Raw genomic sequence first — 21604 nt, 5'->3', positions numbered from 1 at the left:
TGTGGCACAGAGTTTTTGCTACACTAGAGCAGAATAAATCACTGTGGAACAGAGGTTTTACTACACTAGAGCAGAATAAATCACTGTGGCACAGAGGTTCTACTACACTAGAGCAGAATAAATCACTGTGGCACAGAGGTTTTACTACACTAGAGCAGAATAAATCACTGTGGCACAGAGGTTTTACTACACTAGAGCAGAATAAATCACTGTGGCACAGAGGTTCTACTACACTAGAGCAGAATAAATCACTGTGGCACAGAGGTTCTACTACACTAGAGCAGAATAAATCACTGTGGCACAGATTTTACTACACTAGAGCAGAATAAATCACTGTGGCACAGGTTTTACTACACTAGAGCAGAATAAATCACTGTGGCACAGAGTTTTTACTACACTAGAGCAGAATAAATCACTGTGGCACAGAGTTTTTACTACACTAGAGCAGAATAAATCACTGTGGCACAGAGTTTTTACTACACTAGAGCAGAATAAATCACTGTGGCACAGAGGTTTTACTACACTAGAGCAGAATAAATCACTGTGGCACAGAGGTTTTAATACACTAGAGCAGAATAAATCACTGTGGCACAGAGGTTCTACTACACTAGAGCAGAATAAATCACTGTAGCACAGAGGTTTTACTACACTAGAGCAGAATAAATCACTGTGGCACAGGTTTTACTACACTAGAGCAGAATAAATCACTGTGGCACAGAGGTTTTACTACACTAGAGCAGAATAAATCACTGTGGCACAGAGGTTTTACTACACTAGAGCAGAATAACTCACTGTGGCACAGAGGTTTTACTACACTAGAGCAGAATAAATCACTGTGGCACAGAGGTTTTACTGCACTAGAGCAGAATAACTCACAGAGTTTCAGTTGTTTCTATATGCTTTTACACGACGTGTTGACTTACATGACCTGTTATGTGATGACAACCTAATTTAATTTCTTTCGATGTGAAACGTTGATGAAGATCAGGTCAATCTGTAACTTGGTCCAGGACACATAATGATCCAACAAGCAAAGGCTGTGAACCTGACGTGATGTTCAGCTGTTTTATGGCCTCTGGGGTGTAATTACTGCTCTATAAACATAACGTGTAATTTTTGTGTATTGTTTTTTGAGTTGTTTGGAGCTCAACAAGCAGGATGAGGGCAAACATTCATTTTGTCTGAATCACACAAAAAGGGTCTGATGTGCCCTGGTTACTGGATGTACAGTAACCAGGGGCACCTCACACATACAGGTAATGCAGTCTCTTGTTTGGGAATTCAGAAACACAAAGTAAAACATAAAAACAGAAATGGAGCAGGGTTGTGTTTTGTTTCAAGCCCTTGAAGGTGGCGATGCTCACCAGATGTGCAGGTTCAGACACAACCCTGCATATTGCACATTCCAACACAACACACTGACAGGGACACACACACACACACACACACACACACACACACACACACACACACACACACACACACACTATAATGAACCACCGGTATCACTGCCAGTATCTCTACCAGTATCACTACCACTGTCTCTACCAGTATCACTACCAGCATTACCAGTGTCACTACCAGTATCACTGTTATGTACTATACATCATACAATCCTTAAACATGAATATTAGTGATGTTGTTTTAAACACTGGCATATTCTAAGTCCACACACCCCCCCAAAAGAAATATGTTTTTAAAGAGAAGCCAAGGGTGACTTTTGATAATGTACAAAACATTGGAAACTGAGTTGTTTAGGGGCTAAGAAAAATGAAAATTAATATATATTTAGCAAGTTTCCCACTTAATGCATGTGCAGAGATGCTGTAATATAAAATCAACCGGTAAGCCACCTGCTATTAGTCAGAATCAGAATACTTTATACGTCCCCGAGGGGAAACTGGGTACACCCTCAATGGTTATTGCTTTTGTCTCTGACTGACGTTGTGTTTGTGTAATATCTGTACAGGTCTACTAGCCGTCAACACAGTTTCAACAATGATTATCCCAGTTTACAAAAGTTAAAAATACAAAAATACAAAGTAGTGTATATCTGTATTGGGTGACACGGTGGCCCAGTGGTTAGTGCTGTTGCCTCACAGCAAGAACGTCCCACCTCGGGGGTCATCCCGGGTCGTCCTCTGTGTGGAGTTTGCATGTTCTCCCCGTGTCTGTGGTGGGTTTTCTCTGGATTTTCCCCACCGTCAGAAAGACATGCATGTTAAGGTTAATACTCTTGTCTGTGCCCCTGAGCAAGGCATGGCAAGACGAACTGGAGTTGGTCCCCGGGTGCTGCACGGTGGCTGCCCACTGCTCCTAGCTACACAGCTAGGGTGGGTTAAATGCAGAGGAATTTCCCTGCAGGGATCAGTAAAGTATCCCTTCTGTTGTGTACGGGTCAAAATGACCCATTACAGTGTTTAACAGCAGAGAAAACACTCTAAATGATCTTTTTTCCCCCACCTGAAATGTGATGACTTCTCCTAGTGACCCCAACATTAGAACAAATGAAACGTTGTTTTGTTCATATTTCCATGAAAGCTGTACACCACTAGGGAACTAAGATTGGGAACTAAGATTGGGAGCTAGGGAACTAAGATTGTCTTCAGGTCATTTTGACTCCAAGACAAAAACTACTTTCTGCACATCTCTGGTACTTTTTTAGGCTATACAAGTGCTTTCTCTTGCTAAAAAGTGAAATGTTACACCTATGCAGTACCTTAAGCAATAATAACAATAATAATAATGATAATAACGTGGACCAACAAAAGACACGCCAGTGGCTGGGGGGCAGCGGGCTGAAAGCAGAGACGGAGGGCCTGATAATCGCTGCACAAGACCAGAGCCTGGCAACCAGATCCCATCACCATCGCACCATCAAAGATGGAACAGACCCAAAATGCAGAATCTGTGGAATGTACGAATTAACCACCAACCACGTGGTCTCAGGCTGCCCAGAACTGGCAAAGCCCGTGTGCATGTACAGGCACAACCAGGCAGCAGCATACCTGCACTGGAAGATCTGCAGGAGTTACAAGATCAAGACAACTGAGAAGTGGTATGACCATCAGCCAAGAACGGTCACTGAGAACAATGACGTCACATCCTCTGGGACACGCCCATCCACACTGACAGAGAGATAAAAGCAAACAAGCTCGACATCATATCAAGGACAGGAAGGAGAAGAGGTGCATGCTCATCGACATGGCAACACCATCCGAAAACACACCTCAGTGGAAGTCACAGAGAAGCTGACCAAGAACAAAGACCTGGAGACTTAAACCAACAGGATGTGGGGAAGGAAGACCGGAACAACACCAGTGGTCATCGGAGCTCAAGGACTCATGAAGAAGGGAATGGAAAAGTCCACCAACCGTATCCCAGGCAACATCAACATCTGTGCAGTCCAGAAGATCGGCCTACTCGGAACAGCCCACATATTACGACGAGACTGTCAATCAAGTGACATCTGCCCTATAGTGCCTCAGGTCCATAGCTTGGACCCGGCTAGTGTAAAACAGGAAACACGAAATAACAACAATAATAATAATAACAATAAACCTCTACTATAGTAAAGAAAACAGATGTGACAGGTGTGTTGTAATAAAAACGAGTGGTGTCCACTGGTTAAATGCAGGCTTTCTGCCCTGTGAAGAGGGAAAACCCAGATAGTCACACAGTTTGTGATGAATGACAGCTTGTTTCTCCGTGCAGAATAGATTTGGGGTTTAAAATTAAACGAAGTTGCGTTAATTTAGAGGTTTGATGAAGGCGGGTCATAAGTGACCCTAAAGACAGGGGCAGTGTGCAGAACGTGTGGACAACACAAGGGGTGTATCAAAATCCAAATAAACCAACAAATAAATACATCTTTGTTTAGCACATTGAATTACTGTGAGCCAACCTGTCTCAAAGCTATACTGCAGAGACCGTCCTCCACCAAAAAACGACCCCGTAGGTCGTTTGTACAAGCAGCTTATTACGACCTATGGTAACGTTTTAAAGTCAAGCGGCTTCTAGCGGCCGTGTAAATAACGACAATCTGGTGTCTCGGGTGGCTCGTCATCATATCACCTTTGACCTTCATTACCAATCAAAAGAGTTGGGGGAGTGCAAGAATTGTACTCTTGTAAACTGTTGGTTTCTTCACTAATCTTCCCAAGCTGTATTGACTTACATTTACACCTTCACTTTGCACGAACAATAATAAAGTCCCAATGTCCGCAAACGAGGACTTCATAATTAGCGGCATTGCAGGGGAGGAACAAACGACCTATGTGGTCGTATGGGCTGGAGGATGTCTTGATACTGCAGCATGTGAGACTTCCAACCACACGTCCTTGGTCAACTATGATACCCAAATTGAAAATAAGGGAACCAGGACTTCTATGAACCCTTCCCCTCCAGATCACCACCGGCGTCTTGCAGACAGCACCATGCACCCTCACCGACAGAGGAAACAGAAAACCATGCTCTGCACAACATAATCCAGCCACACCGGCGTCAAGGAGAAGAAAACATGGTACTTCTACCTTAAACCTGTGTGTGGTAGACATGGGGAGAAACTACTGTGGCTCTTCATCATGAGCTGTCATGTGCAGGTGATGAAGCATGATACGGGCCCACGTCCAACTGCCGACTATTGAGTAATAAACGCAGAGCAGTGCGCATGAAACAAGTAGGCACATGCATCTTCTCTTTACCATCTCACCCCTTCTTTGTTGAAGGTGTATTACCAGCCACTGCATAAAACCAGTAATAACAGCTGCACACATCATTACAAAGTATGTGTTCACATACTTCCCTTTCTGGAAGAGGACTTCTAGGATGGAGACCTCTTGAAATGACCAACTGCCTGTTGAAAACTAACACATTATGTAGACCACGTGGGTTTAAAAACTAAATCTAATATTGCTTTGAATTCTTATTTTGGCCAAAATCTATGGCTTATGAAGTGAAACATTCAGGATATTAGTAGTCAGTATTGACACCTTTAACCACAGTTGACTACAATGACGACAGGATGGCAGAATGTTGTTTGTACCCGTAACATCACATCCTGCTGCCTTTCCTGCTGTGTGTTTCTTCTCATTTACAAGGAAAAAAGCCAAACCTGGCGATTTATCAGATTTGCCACCACCTCAGTCACTGGCCCCAGATTTGATTTTCCCGGTTGTAATTTAGTTTGTGGTGCCTCTGACTCCATCGTATCAGATCGAGTGTCCCACAGACCAACCCGCCTTCCTCTTCCTCCACCCTACTGACCCCTCAGAGGCCATTTACTGTTCCGGTCCAACCTTAAAGTGATGGACTGAGCCGTCATTTTCAGTGGCTCACAACAGAGACTGAGACAACATGGAATAGATGGAGGCATGTTTCTCCACATGGAACCTGAAACCTTTATGCAGACCCCTAGATGACCCCCATGTTTACGGCCATGTCACCCAAAAGGCTCCGTAAAGCAGTTTTAGAGTTATAAAAATCACTAAAATATGTGACTGTTTTCCATTCCTCAAGTTTTAATCTGTCAAATGGAAACTTGATTTGCCTGTTTAATCTACACTGACTTTCTGATCCGTACTGCACTATTGGGCAAACTGCTAAAACGCTTGTTCCAGATGAATACAGCTCCATGAATCATTATTTCTCAACCCCGCACATGTACACATGCCAGAGGAAAACGGTCACCTTTCCTTATCTGGCTTTTCCCCCTCCTCCTCCCTTTTCTCTGGTAACTCCTATGCAGAAGAGAGGGTTGGGCAGGTTAGAGGGAAATAGGTGAAACGATGACTAATGTTGACTTTTCTGTGACTGTTCACAGGTAAAGAGCTGAGGTGATGACACATAATGTTACAGTTTACAATTTCATTTAGCAGATGCTTTTATCCAAACACCTGAGAGCTACTACAACACAAGCAAGGGTCTAGTCAGGAGGCGACAACACGAGTACGGGGCCATAAAGCTAAGTTAGAGTCTGATAGGACATAGGTGTTAACAGTCAGTGCACACAGGCAATAAATAGGGTGCAGAGAAGCAATTTATATATATACACTACCGTTCAAAAGTTTGGGATCACCCAAACAATTTTGTGTTTTCCATGAAAAGTCACACTTATTCACCACCATATGTTGTGAAATGAATAGAAAATAGAGTCAAGACATTGACAAGGTTAGAAATAATGATTTGTATTTGAAATAAGATTTTTTTTACATCAAACTTTGCTTTCGTCAAAGAATCCTCCATTTGCAGCAATTACAGCATTGCAGACCTTTGGCATTATAGCTGTTAATTTGTTGAGGTAATCTGGAGAAATTGCACCCCACGCTTCCAGAAGCAGCTCCCACAAGTTGGATTGGTTGGATGGGCACTTCTTTGAGCAGATTGAGTTTCTGGAGCATCACATTTGTGGGGTCAATTAAACGCTCAAAATGGCCAGAAAAAGAGAACTTTCATCTGAAACTCGACAGTCTATTCTTGTTCTTAGAAATGAAGGCTATTCCATGCGAGAAATTGCTAAGAAATTGAAGATTTCCTACACCGGTGTGTACTACTCCCTTCAGAGGACAGCACACACAGGCTCTAACCAGAGTAGAAAAAGAAGTGGGAGGCCGCGTTGCACAACTGAGCAAGAAGATAAGTACATTAGAGTCTCTAGTTTGAGAAACAGACGCCTCACAGGTCCCCAACTGGCATCTTCATTAAATAGTACCTGTTAGAGCCTGTTTGTGCTGTTCTCTGAAGGGAGTAGTACACACCGGTGTAGGAAATCTTCAATTTCTTAGCAATTTCTCGCATGGAATAGCCTTCATTTCTAAGAACAAGAATAGACTGTCGAGTTTCAGATGAAAGTTCTCTTTTTCTGGCCATTTTGAGCGTTTAATTGACCCCACAAATGTGATGCTCCAGAAACTCAATCTGCTCAAAGAAGTGCCCATCCAACCAATCCAACTTGTGGGAGCTGCTTCTGGAAGCGTGGGGTGCAATTTCTCCAGATTACCTCAACAAATTAACAGCTAGAATGCCAAAGGTCTGCAATGCTGTAATTGCTACAAATGGAGGATTCTTTAACGAAAGCAAAGTTTGATGTAAAAAAAATCTTATTTCAAATACAAATCATTATTTCTAACCTTGTCAATGTCTTGACTCTATTTTCTATTCATTTCACAACATATGGTGGTGAATAAGTGTGACTTTTCATGGAAAACACGAAATTGTTTGGGTGATCCCAAACTTTTGAACGGTAGTGTATATATACACACATACACACATACACACACATATATATATATATATATTAATACCATCAGGTGTGGAGGTGTTGGAGAAAGAGCTGGGTCTTTAGCTTCTTAAAGATGGAGTGGGACTCAGTGGATTGAATGGAGTTTGGTAACTCGTTCCACCACCGGGGAACTACAGAAGAGATGAGTCTGGCTTGTGACTTAGGGCCCTGTTGGGCTGAGGTGCCAGGTGCCTTTCATTAGCAGAGCGTAGTGAGCGGGACTGTGTGTAGACCTGAATGAGGCAGCTCAGGTAGGCGGGAGCCATTTTAGTTGTTTTGTAAGCGAGCATCAAAGTTTTGAATTTGATGCGGGCAGCAACTGGGTGCCAGTGGCGGGATATGAACAGCGGAGTGACATGTGCTGTTCTGGGGTGGTTGAAGACCAGACGTGCCGCTGCGTTCTGGATCATTTGCAGGGGTTTGAAAGTGCATGCAGGGAGACCTGCCAGTAAGGCGTTGCAGTAGTCAATGCCTGATATAACAAGAGCCTGTCCCAGGAGTTGTGCTGCGTGCTCAGACAGGTAGGGTCTAATTTCCCTGATGTTGTACAGGGCAAATCGGCACGACCGAGCAATCGAGGCCCCGTGAACCTTAAAGGTTAATTGGTCATCAATCATGACACCCAGGCTTCGGGCAGACTTTGTGGGCATGATTTGGGTTGATCCAAGCTGGATATTGATCTGTTGTTGTAAGGATGGCCTTGCTGGGATGACAAGGAGCTCAGTCTTAGATAGGTTAAGCTGAAGGTGGCGTTCTTTCATCCATGCAGCCATATCGGCAAGGCATGACGATATCCGTGCCGAGACTGTGAGGTCATCTGGCAGGAATGATAGGAAGAGCTGGGTATCGTCAGCATAGCAATGGTATGAGAAACCATGGGAGTGGATGACTGCACCAAGTGAGGGGATGATGAAGTCATACATATATACCACCACCAACGACATGACGAAGGAATGACCAAATCACTCCCGTGCTTGCCGCCCTACACTGATTTCCTGTCATATTTCGATTGGATTTTAATATTTCACTGCTCACTCTTAAGGCCTTAAATGGTCTTACTCCTACTTACATTTGTGAATCACTGACCTGGTATACACCCTCTCGACCATTAAGATGCACAGATGGAGCCCTGCTGGTTATTCCCAGGTCTCAGTTTGTCACAAGGGGTGATTGGGCTTTTGCTGTTATAGCCCCCACACTATGGACCTCTCTCCCTGTCGAGCTAACTCTCTAGCTTCTTTTACATCTCATCTTAAAACTTTTCTTTTAAGAAAGCTTTTACAAATGTATGATGTTTGTTTTCATTTATTTTTACAGTTTTTATTTTTATTCTTAATTTTGTAATTGTTTCAATGAACAAACCTGCTCTCTTCCCTTCCACTTTTACTTTATGGTTTTATTTGGTCTTGCTTTTTAATGTAGTCTCTTACAATGTTTTTTTTCTTTTTTGATGATTTTTAACTCTTTCATCCTGTTCTGTGAAGCACTTTGTAACCCTGCTAAGAAAAGAGCTGTGCAAATAAAGTTCATTATTATTAGAAAAACGAGAGACATCCGCAGACAGAAACATGAAAGAGGAGCGGGAGTTAACAGATAATTAGAAGTTATAATTACGGTTAAATTAGGTTCTCTTTCAAATCAAACATTCCAAGATATGAGTGGTAAGCATTGTTCTTACAAATGCATTTATAACCTTTTTTTTAATTTGTTTTACTCGAACGTAGCTTAACCATGTCACGTGATATGCTGCTTCAATACACTTTAACAACAAATATTACGGGGACCACCACAGAAAATTGCAGATGAATATTTACTATCCAGGAATTCACACTATAGACACTACCGCTGACTATCCCTGTAACAAATTGGGCACAGGTTTCGAACATTGACCATCCACGGTCCAGCCATATACTAGGTTTTGACCGAGGCTTGCTTCCATCATACATATCAGTTGTGATGTCATTTACCCACCAGCTTCATTTTGCAGACTTCTGACATGGGACCACTGATGGACTCAGCTTTCTTTACAATGGTGTCGTCACAAAATTATGGAAATAAGACCCAGGTTTTAAAAAACCAGAATTATCTTTGAACAGGTTGGTAAGAACGGCTGCATCTGTTAGAGGGCTGAGCTTGTTAGCAGTCACATGACAGACACACCTCCACAGACTGTCATTCTCCTTTCCCTTCATCAGAAACATCCACATATTACTGGTAAAACATTTTAGCGTCATTGCGACCACACTAATCCTATGTCTCCCTCTCTCTCCCATCAGAAATGGAAGCAGGTTTGGCTCTCCTTGTTCCCCGCCAGTCGCAGTGGAATGGGTCGGTTGGAGATCCAGGTCATGGGAGAGTCGAAGGGAGGTAATGTCATTTAGCTTCACCTCTGAGTTTTCCAAACCATGCAGGAGCCTTTTAGCTAATGTTTCAGTTAGTCAGGCTGGTGTAACCGAGCATATTTCCACCCGCGGCCGGATTCGATCCGGAGTTGTACTGCACATCGGGGCGACACCGCTAACCGCTCAACTAAAGAGGGCCGACCTCCTGGCGTTCGGCCATTGAGTCTTTTTGTATGTTACAGTAGTCACCCTCTCCAAGAAGCACACCCTCACGCTTCGTTATTCCCACGCTCGGGATAGACTTATGAGAATTTGCATGCTTCCGGACACCACCGCTGCCACCAATGTAACCGAGCACATTTCAATGCGCTGCGGGATTCAAACCAGGCTTTTACTGCACCACGAGGCCACATTGCTAACCACTCGGCCAAAGCGGCCTGGTTAGCACAGTCGCCTCACAGCAGGAAGGTCCTGGGTTCGAGCCCCGGGGTAGTCCAACCTTGGGGGTCGTCCCGGGTCGTCCTCTGTGTGGAGATTGCATGTTCTCCCCGTGTCTGCGTGGGTTTCCTCCGGGGGCTCCGGTTTCCTCCCACAGTCCAAAGACATGTAGGTCAGGTGGATCACCCATACAAAACTGTCCCTAGGTGTGGATGTGTGTCTGTGTGTGTGTGTGCCCTGTGATGGCCTGGCTGCCTGGCGGCCTGTCCAGGGTGTCTCCCCACCTGCTGCTCAATGACTGCTGGGATAGGCTCCAGCATCCCCACGACCCTGAGAGCAGGATAAGCGGTTTGTATAATGGATGGATGGTAGATGGAGATCTCCGATTGTCTGGTATCATGAGAGTACCTATTCAGTGCACTCCTCAAAGAGTCAGACCACAAAAAAAAGAAAGAAAGAAAGAAAGAAAGAAAAATTAACCAAATTTCATTTTAAGTATTCAGTCACACTGTCTAGGCCACAACTTCTTCTTGCCAGTTTTTCCCCCTAGCCCACGAGATAAGAGCCACAGCTTAAAAACGAGCCCTGGTCAGTAATTTCAGCGGACATCTTTCCATATTTCTTTTAAAAAAAAACCCCAAAAAACTTTTTAAACTATATTTAAGACTGTTAGCCACTCTGTTTACGCACCCATTTTTTAAACTTTGTTAATCAACAACTACATATCTATCCATCCATCCATAAATTCATTCAGTCCATTTTGCAGGGGTGAGGAAACACCATGCTCCCCAACTGGACAGGAAACTGAAGGTGGTCCGACTGTCAGACATCCTCAGTGTCTTCAGATTGCCTCCACAAGCAGAGGCCTGCCCCAAGGTAAAGCCTGACAACTCATCGACCTGGAACCTGCAGGTGCAGAACTCTGCAGAAATTCCATAGAACTAGAACACAAACCAACACTTCTCACTGGAATTTAATGTCATGTTTTCTCTGGTGCTACAGCAGAACAAAGAGACCGCCTATGTGTGAGTGACACACACACACACAGACACACACACACAAAATTTGTGATAAACCTCAGCGCACCATGGTAGACAGTGTCAAATGACATTTGGCAGATGCATGTGAATACAAAAGGTTGCCATAATCTAAGGCAGACATAAAGGTTGCAGAGTCGAGCCTTTTCCCAACCTCCAAGGAAAAACAAGACTTCATCCTAAAATAAAACTAAGCTTCAGTTTTAGTTTCGTGGTTAATTGCTTAATATGTTCCTCAAAGAACAAGGACACATCAACTAAAATCTGAACCTATTTGAAAGTACCAACTTTCTCAATCTCATAAAACTAGAGGACGATAATTTTGGGTAAGATAAAAGTCTTTTTCTTAGCTTTGGCGAAAACCATCAACTTTGTTTGCTTGCATTAAAGACAAGTTTCAATAAGCAAAAACTTTGTTCATTCATTCATTAATGTTCAGCCACTTCTCCGGGGTCGGGTCACAGTGGCAGCAAGTTAAGTAGTGCACTCTAGACGTCCCTCTCCCCAGCAACACCCGCCAGCTCCTCCTTGGGGATCTCAAGGCATTCCCAGGCCAGATTGGACATGTAGTCCCCTCAGCAAGTTCGGGGTATTCCCCGGGGTCTCCTCCCAGTTGGCTGTGCCCAGTAAACCTCCAAAGGAAGGCGACCAGGAGGCATCCTGATCAGTTGCCCGAACCACCTCAACTGGCTCCTTTCAATTCAAAGGAACAGCGGCTCTACTCCGAGCTCCCTCCAGATGTCCGAGCTCCTCACCCGATCTCTAAGGCTGAACCCAGACACCCTACGGAAGAAACTCGTTTCAGTCGATTGTATCCTTGATCTCACCCTTTTGGTCACGACCCAAAGCTCATGACCATAGGTGAGGGTTGGAACGAAGATTGACCGGTAAATTGAGAGCTTTGACTTCTGGCTCAACGGTCCAGTACATGCGCCTTACTGCTGATGCTGCACCAATCCGCCTGTCAATCTCCCGCTCCATCCTACCCTCACTCGTGAACAAGACCCCGAGAAACTTAAACTCCTTCATTTGAGGCAACAACTCATCCCCAACCCGGAGGGAGCAATCCACCATTTTCCGGTAGAGAACCACGGTCTCAGACTTAGAGATGCTGACTGTCATCCTGGCCATTCACACCCAGTGCGCGCTGGAGGTCACGTTCTTCTGAAGCCAGCAAAACCACATCATCTGCAAAGAGCAGAGATGCAATTCTGAGGTTCCCAAAACGGACACACTCCTCGCCTTGGCTGCGCCTTGAGATCCTGTCCATGAATATCACAAACAGAATCAGAGACAAGGGACAACCTTGGCGGAGTCTGACACCCCCCGAACACGTGTTTGACTTTGTGCCGAGAATGCAGACACAGCTCTCACTTTGGTTATACAAGGACCGGATGGCTTGTAGCAACTGCCCCGGTACCCCATACTCCCGCAGTACCCCCCACAGTGTGCCCCAGGGTACGCGGTCGTAAGCCTTCTCCAAGTCCACAAAACACATGTAGACTGGCTGGTCAAACTCCCATGCCCCCCTCAGCACTTCCGCTAGGGTAAAGAATTGGTCCGTTGGTCCACGGCCAGGACGGAATCTGCATTGTTCCTCCTGGATCCAAGGTTCGACAATTGGTCAGAGCTTTCTTTCCAGCATCCTAGAGTAGACTTTCCCAGGGAGGCTGAGCAATGTGATGCCCCGGTAATTGCAGCACACCCTCAAGCCTCCCTTTTTAAATATGGGAACCACCATCCCAGTCTGCCACTCCACAGGTACTGTCCCCGATCTCCATGCAACACTGAAGAGGCGTGTAAACCAAGACAGCCAAACAATGTCCACAGCCTTCAGCATCTCAGGTTGGATCTCATCCACACCGGCGCCTTGCTATGGAGGAGCTTCTTAACTACCTCAGAGACCTCTGCCAGGGTTATGGGTTGGGCTTCCCCGGAGTCTTCAGATTCTACCTCCTCTACTGAGGACGTGTTAGCCAGGTTCAGGAGCTCCTCAAAGTGTTCTTTCCACTGCTCGACAACACCCCCAGTCTGGGTCAGCAGTTCTCCTCCCGGGCTGAACACAGCCTGAGTCAAGCCTTGCTACCCTTTCTTGAGTCACTGGATGGTTTGCTAGAACTTCCTTGAGGCCAACCAAAAGTCCTCCTCCATAGCTTCGCCGAACTCCTCCCACACCCGAGTTTTTGCTTCCGCGACTGCCGAAGCTGCATTCCTTCTGGCCTCCCAGTACCTGTCTGCTGCTCCAGGGGACTCCTGGACCAACCAAGCCTGAAAGGCCTCGTTCTTCAGCCTGACAGCTTCCCCTACTGCCGGTGTCCACCAGTGGATTCCTAGGTTGCCACCTCGACAAGCATCAATGGCCTTATGACCACAGCTCCTGCCTGCCGCATCTGCGATAGAGGCTTTGAACATGGCCCACTCAGACTCCATGTCCCTAGCCTCCCTCGGGATACATGAGAACTTCTTCCAGAGGTGGGAGTTGAAGATCTCATGGACAGGGGCCTCCACCAGACGTTCCCAGTTCACCCTCACTACACGTTTGGGTTTGCCAGGTCTGTCCAGCAGCTTTCCCGCCATCTGATCCAACTCACCACCAGGTGGTGGTCAGTTCACAGCTCTGCTCCTCTCTTCACCCAAGTGTCCAAAACATACGGCCGCAGATCTCATGATACGGCCACAAAGTCTATCATTGATCTTCGGCCTAAGGTGTTCTGGTACCAAGTACACTTATGAACTATCTTATGTTCGAACATGGTACGACTTTAACATTTGCATAGTATTAAAGGCAGATTGTAAATTCACATAGGCAGAGGCAAGTGTTGAGGCACAAAAGTAAATCACTGTGTCACCAGTGTAAAAATGGAGATAGTTATAAACATTTCGTCCTAGATTATTAATGTAGATAGTAAATAAAAGAGGCCCAAGGACAGACCCTTGGAACACTCCTGTGCACACAGACAGCAAGGTGAATGTAAGACCATTTAAATGCGTACACTGAGTTCTGTCTTGCAAACAAGAAAGGGCTCAGAGCAAATCCTTGAAATAAACCCACCTCCACCTTGAACCCATCTATCATTCCAACTGCACACCTCATCACTGTCACACTGCCCTCATACATATCCTGCACCACTCCTACATATTTCTCTGCAACTCCCGACTTCCTCATACAATACTACACCTCCTCTCTCAGCACCCTGTTATGATTTCTCTAAATCCACAAAGCCACAATGTAACTCTTTGTGACCTTCTCTATACTTCTCCATCAGCATTCTCAAAGCGAACATCGCATCTGTAGTGCTCTTTTGTGGCATGAAACCATACTGCTGCTTGTGAATTTATCCGGTTTATCCCACATTTATCTGGTCCCAAGCCCGGATAAATGTGGAGGGTTTGTCAGGAAAGGCATCCGGTGTGTAACCTACAAAAAGACTCAGTGGCCAATTGCCAGGGAGAGCATGTATGCTGAAGCACGGGGATGCGCTTCCTGAAGGAGGGGGGTAGTGTCACGATCATGGATGTCTAGACTCGCTAGCCCTTGGCTAATGGGTCATAGTCTTTAGTGGACTAGTTGGAGAGAGAGCGAGCAGTTGCCCGTGGTGTGGAAGACACGGGGTCACGTCCCAGCTGCGGCGGTTCCCGGCTGCCCCCCCCCCCCCGAATTTGCTACAATATGTTGTAAAATTATTATTATTATTATTGTTGCTGTTGTTACAAATTGCATTGTGAACCTATATGTTACTTCTGGTGGAAATGTTTATCTGTGGTATTTGTAGGAGAACATGGCGGCGTTCTGCGTGGAGACTGAAGAAAGAACGTGCATCTTCGCCACAGTTAAAGACGAGTGTGCAGACTGGGTGGAGAGGATATGTGACGTCGCTTTTCAGGTGAGAAGGAAACATACACTTAGATGGTGATCGTTTCAGTGTCACTGAATATGGGTTACTCCCATATGCCGTGAAGGCAACACATCTGCCATATTGGAGGACAGCGGCTCCAATCCATAGAATACTACTGCGTTGCTGTCACTGCACGATGCTAAACGTTTTCTAAACAGTCAGAAGGACAGAAGGTGTTTCAAGGTTTGATTTACACAGAACAGCTCTCGTGGATCCATATTTTACGATGGTTGATTTCTGCGCTGTTTCTGTGGTGCGAATCTGATCCTTTGCGCCGTCAGGCCAGAACTTTGTAAAATTCACTTTGCAAACTGATTTTGGAAGAGTGGATCACAACTGTGATGTTTTATTTCAGTACGTTTTTCCGTTTTCCGCTTAAAATTTCGTTCTTGTAAACACAGCTCGACAATGAGAACTTCAGTGTAATCAGTGGTCGCTAAGCTCTAGCTGTCCTCCAACATGGCGGAGCTGTTCGTTGGCAATGGAACAGTCACGTGATTGAGAATAACCCAGATTGAATTTGGGGATGAATTTATCTGAGATTACAAAACAGAATTAAAAAGGCTTAGAGGTGGGGAAAGTTGACAAGGGTCAGATGGCAGTGTTTTGATCATTTGCTTCCTCCCCTCTCTTTACTCCTTCTCTCTTTACTCCCTCTCTCTCCTCTATCATTCTCTTATAGAGGGGCAGTGTTTATGGTTTAAAGTCTCAGCTGCAGATGGAGGAGAATGAGATCTATGCCTTGACGGATGAAGGTGAATGCTCACACACACACACACACACACACACACACACACACACACACACACAGACACCTTCAAATGTACAATACCATACCTCCCCTCGTCCTGTGGGCAGTTTGGACATTTCCCACAGTTAAACTGGATGTTGGTTTGTACAGTGATGGACTACATCAAGGCTCGGCTGGGCAACCAAATCCCGAGAAATGAACTTCATTATGAGAGGCAAGGTTTGGACAGGTGCCAGCTACAAAACTGGACAAGAGAAAAAAAAAGTTAGCAGCAAAGGGGAAAAAAGTAAAACTGGCGGCATCAAAAACAAGCCAACAGCACCATGTCTCCCCCCACCCACAACGTGTCAATCAGCTTGGCACTATAAACACCATTTTATAAACCCTCTGCAAGCGTATGGAAAAAGATGGCTGAGAAGACAGATTTGTTTTGTTCTTTTATCCTCTATTTTTGCTGATACTTTTTGTTAGACCCCCACCTTGTGGCGGGCATGCAGTACTACATTTAGTGCAACTACATCCATCCATTATCCAAACTGCTTATCCTGCTCTCAGGGTGGCGGGGATGCTGGAGCCTATCCCAGCAGTCATTGGGCGGCAGGCGGGGAGACACCCTGGACAGGCCGCCAGGCCATCACAGGGCCGAGACACACACACACACACCTAGGGACAATTATAATAACGACTGAGTCATCTGACCTACATGTCTTTGGACTGTGGGAGGAAACCCACGCAGACACGGGGAGAACATGCAAACTCCACACAGAGGGCGACCCCAAAGGTTGGACTACCCCAGGGCTCGAACCCAGGACCTTCTTGCTGTGACGCGACCGGGCTAACCACTGTGCCACTGTGCCGCTAGTGAAACTAAAATGAAAGAAAAAGAAAAAAAGAAACAGGATTATCAAAGCAGCAACAGCAACTTGGTGCTATAGAGGTAGACAGGAGATAATGAGGAGAGCAATGAAGAGATTAGGAGAGCTAGAAAGAAAGAAAGAAAGACAGACAGAGAGAGAGGGAGAGACCACAAAAGTACAGCGAGGCAAACGCCAGCAGAGGGTGAAACAGTAGTGTTGTATTTATGACTGTTGAGTTGTTCTCATTATGTTGCAACGACGTTTGTAATCACATTTATCACTCCTCCTTTTTCCCTCCAGTGTGCGAGTTCTCAGTGGTGGTGCAACCCACCGAGGCAGCAGTACGCTGTGGCCTGCAGGGGGCGTACTGGCTACAGGTGGGACGGGACGGCCTGGTTCTCAGAGAAGTAAACAAGAAGAGGGCCAGTGTCTGGGGCTGGCCCTACAGGCTACTGAGAAGATATGGAAAAGATGAGGTAAAAACATACCTGGTTCCTCTGATGTTCAGCCAGCGCAAAGTTATACTGAGGTTGAAAATGTTTTGCAGCGCTAACAGAAACACTTCTAAAACTGTATTTTATGCCAGCATTGCAGCATCTGTCTTGATGCATGCTCAAAAATCCAGGTAAGGTCTTCAGTCTCATCTGACTGCAGGTACCCCACCCTTATAAACAATACAGGGACTGCAGGTGTCCCCACCCTTATAAACGATACGGTGACTGCAGGTACCCCCACCCTTATAAACAATGCAGTGACTGCAGGTGTCCCCACCCTTATAAACGATACAGTGACTGCAGGTGTCCCCACCCCTATAAACGATACAGTGACTGCAGGTACACCACCCTTATAAACAATACAGTGGCATAACGACAGAACCAACAAGTTACAATGAGAGTTACAATGGCCATGTGTACTATTCACAGAGGGTTGGGGAACGGTTGCAATCACAGCAACCTTCCAATTACTAGACGACCCAGTCTATCTCCTGAGCCAAGTCAAGTAGGTTTTATTTGTCCCCAGAGAGGTAATTGTTGTGTAGCAGTGGCAACATTCAAACACATAAACACTCCACAGAACACATAAGGCAAATAAATACAAGTAAATACAACACGTAGTGAGGAGAACGAAGCCAACGAGAAGCAATGCAACAGTAAACAGAGTTAACAGTGTTTATCCAGGTGGAGCTGGTGTTATCTCTTACTGCTGGAGTTTAGCAGTGAAATGGCTGAGGGAATGAAGGAGTGTTTGTATCTATTGGTTTTGACTACTGGGTATTTGAAGCAGGAACCAGAAGGCAAGGTCTGAAACCTAGCTGCAGGGGGTGGTGTTGTCAGACAGGATGGATTCTGCTTTCCTTAACATCTGCTTGTTATATAACTCAGACAGACTTTTCTGTTGAGAACCTGTGATGCTACTGCACACCTTGATCCCCTTTTGTTAGTGCATTTTTCTGTTTAACATTGAGAGAGGCATACCAACCGATAAAAGAAAAAGTAATAACTGACTCAATAAAAGATCTGTAGAACAAAGTCAACAGGGACCTGTCGACACCGAACTTAGCCAGCTTCCTCAGACACAAAAGGTGCTGCTGGCTTTTATTGCATATCAAATTGGTATTACAATCAAAGTTCAGCTTGTTATCAATTATAGAGAGGTTAAAGATACAGGCCTATAGTCATTCACGGACTTAGTCATTAGTTTCCCCGATGTCCACTTCATGGCAATCCTCCCGGCACTTAACAGTGTACACTATATTGCTCTGTTTGTGCCAGGGGACCCAATCCTTGGGGTAAACCTTGGGGTACATCTATTGCCATCTTACAATACTGTGATTGGAACTATTCCCCAATCCTCTGTGAACAGTACACATGGCAATTTTAACTAGTTAATGGTCATGGCAATTTGCATATGAAACTGATCATTGGTTTGGGTCGTTATGCCACTGTACTGTTTTTAAGGGTGGGGATACCAGCAGTCAGTTGAAACTGAAGAGGTCACTTAGATGATGATGAAACGTTTCTCCTAATAAATGTTTCCTGATGAACCCATTCAACGTACTGTGATCATTGTAGTATCCTTTCAGGATAAACCATTTAGAGTCCTAATTATGAGGTAGCTGTGCTTCCATCACACTGATTTGATGCATATTTTATGATTCCACAAGAGAAGGTGAATGAAAACATCAAAATATCAGGAAAGTTCTAATTAATGCAAAGAAAAAAAAAGGTTTCAGGCTTTTCTTATGTATAACAGCCAGTGTGCTTCTATAATTGTGTAAACACAACATCATTGCACGTTGTCCATCTTGAGAGAGAGACCCCTCCTCTGTTGCTCTCCCTGAGGTTTCTTCCTATTTTTTTTCCCTGTTAAAGGTTTTTTTTTAGGGAGTTTTAGGACAGAATGTTGTGTTGCTCTAAAGCCCCTTGAGGCAAATTTGTAATTTGTGATACTGGGCTATACAAATAGCCCGATATCACAAGTATTGACTATTGTAATGCACTATACAAGTGCATTACATTAGTCAAGCTGAGAATAGATTAAAGCATGTACAACATTTTGCAGATCGGCAATTGATAAAAATGACCTAATTTTGTAGATTAGCTTGTGCTGGAAAAAGCATGACTGAACAACATGTTTGATTTGATTATCAAAACTGAGGTTAGCATCCAATTAACCCAAGATTCCTCACAGCCTACTTCAGACTACCTGACAGACCACCAAGATTAGTAACAAAAGGGCTGAGGGAATTTTTGGGTCCAAACAGAATGACCTCAGACTTAACATCATTAAATGTTAAGTCAAAGGCCAGTTGTTAAGTCAAAGGCCAGTTGTGAGATTTGCTAGGGCACTAGGATCTTTGGTTTTTAGTGGTGTGTATAACTGAGTGTCGTCAGCATAAAAATGGTAGAGCACATCGTGATTTTGAATGACCTGGCCAAGGGGCAGCATGTTTAAAGAAAAGAGAAGGGGGCCCAGAACTGAGCCTTGAGGGACATTAACATCTCCATTGTCTTCAGGAGGTTTAGCTCTTGGCTGCCTCAGATATATATATTTACACCACAAATGAACGGTGACTCAATTTACTTGGAGATGGACCTAGACTTGTCTTTTCAGGTGGTCTGGGCACAGTTGTCTCATCCATACCATAGTTTGAATGACAGCTTTCACATAACCCAAATTAAAGTTGATCAAACTGGCAAACACACCAGAATTTGTCTTACCCACACCAAACATGTTAGGTGACGTGTGAACATCTGTGAACACAGCCTTAATTAACAATGACGTTTTTCCTCTATTGTTTTCCCTTTCTTCAGCTTTCCTTATCCATTGAGGCTGGGAGACGCTGCCAGTCTGGTCCGGGAACGTTCACCTTTGAGACAGTGCAGGCTGGCAAGATTTTCTCCATTATCGAGAATGCGATCAAACAAGAGAGGGCTTCAGTGGTCACAACAGGACACCACCCCGCTGTCACTATAAGCAACAAAACTGAAGATGGTGAGAGGGTTGTGGCTGGCAGAACTGCCCATTCCCCTCTGCCCAAACTACCCGACATGAACAGTATGGCTTCCATTCTAGCAAAAAAGAAACCTGCTGACTTCTCTCAGTCGACAGATTTGAATGGTCAGTCAGAGTGTCTGTATGCCGAGCCAGCAGATTCAACTGTTTTACTGTTGCAGGGTCAAAGTGTGTATTCTCAGCCTGCAGACAGGATTTCTTCTGATAAAAGTCCTGCTCCAATTTCCCTGCTGCCTCTCCCAGAAGTCCCCTCACATTTCACCTGCCCCGTGATTCAGGCTGCTGCTCGCCAGTCAGAACCCTTATATGCTGATCCAGTAGACTGTGTCCGCTCATTGCCGAAGCCGGTACATAAAGTGACCACCAGCTTGTACGTGGACCCTGCAAGCGTTCTTCCCCTAAAACCTCCATCTTCTGCCATCTCAACTCTTCCTCCTCTTCACGCCTCTGCTACTCCTGCCAGTTTCGATCTGCTAGATCCAGTCTACTCAGAGGTATTTGACAAAGTCACTCCAACCAGAAATAAACAGAAGCTGATTCAGGACCAAAAGACGTCGGGAAAGTGTTTTGCCAATGAAGAACCTATTTATGCTGAGCCCATGAGAGAGACGACGAAAGAGAAAAGTGAAAATGCCACCAAACCAGACCCCTTTGCTCACCTTTACGCAAAAGTCTGCAAACCGACAAACTCCTCCTTGTCTTCCTCCACGTCTACCTTCTCTGAAACTGACTCGTTCCCCTCCTCCTCCTCCTCCTCATCATCTGATACTCCCTCGCTTTCGCCTTCCACCTCTTCCACTATCACTGCTTAAACAATTGCCACAGCCACAAATCAGTAACAACACGATATCATCTATGAAAACTCGGGCATTATTTAATGCAGCTTTAAACTTATATCTGTGCAGAAAAAAAATGCTGATCGGGTTTATAAACTTTCCCATAGTCTAACCTATACACTCTTTTTAGGCTACCAACTACTGCTTGGATCACTTCGAATTTAAATATTAAAAACAACTATTTTTTTTACATACATCACAAGCTAAACAGAAGCATGAAGAACATACACTGTTATATTACTCTTCTATTGTCTTGATAGTTTAATCCATTGATTTGCTTGAAACAATTTATGTGCAGATAAACTTCTACACCATACTTGTGGCTCCCTCAGTAACAGGCACAAGGCACGAGGTCTTGGTTAAAAACGGGGCTCTCCTCTTGGACGGATCGACCCCTGAGAACTAGGTTGGAAGAGAAAATAAAATAAATAGAATAAACGAAATGCATGTATGTGTCTTATTTTCAGTTCTTAATTTCCTATAGCTATACAACAGCTAGCATGTTAGCTAGCTAGCACATACATAGCACTGCATAGTAAGCGGAGAAATTAGCTTCGCTCAAACATACCTCGTAGGCTGCTTGTTACTGCAGGGGCTAAAATCGTCTTCCTTGCTTCCGGTTCGTAGCTGTCCTCCTTCCTGTAGGCTTCTA

General features: G+C 44.8%; 1 protein-coding gene across 1 annotated transcript in view; it reads left to right on the top strand.

Annotated features, from left to right (window-relative positions):
• The window catches only part of LOC130113080 (docking protein 1-like), a 38367-nt gene extending 17439 nt beyond the window's left edge, over positions 1-20928 (top strand). The window contains exons 2-7 of the mRNA XM_056280590.1: positions 9556-9646; positions 10826-10935; positions 14870-14980; positions 15675-15747; positions 16901-17076; positions 19915-20928. Coding sequence (XP_056136565.1) covers positions 9556-9646; positions 10826-10935; positions 14870-14980; positions 15675-15747; positions 16901-17076; positions 19915-20928 — 1575 coding nt within the window. The remainder of the gene's footprint in view (positions 1-9555; positions 9647-10825; positions 10936-14869; positions 14981-15674; positions 15748-16900; positions 17077-19914) is intronic.
• Positions 20929-21604: the final 676 nt, after the last annotated feature.

Source organism: Lampris incognitus, chromosome 5 (genome assembly GCF_029633865.1).
Source record: "Lampris incognitus isolate fLamInc1 chromosome 5, fLamInc1.hap2, whole genome shotgun sequence".
NCBI classification, from domain to species: domain Eukaryota; kingdom Metazoa; phylum Chordata; class Actinopteri; order Lampriformes; family Lampridae; genus Lampris; species Lampris incognitus.
The sequence above is the reverse complement of the archived record's forward strand: the minus strand, read 5'-3'. Positions and strand labels throughout refer to the sequence as shown.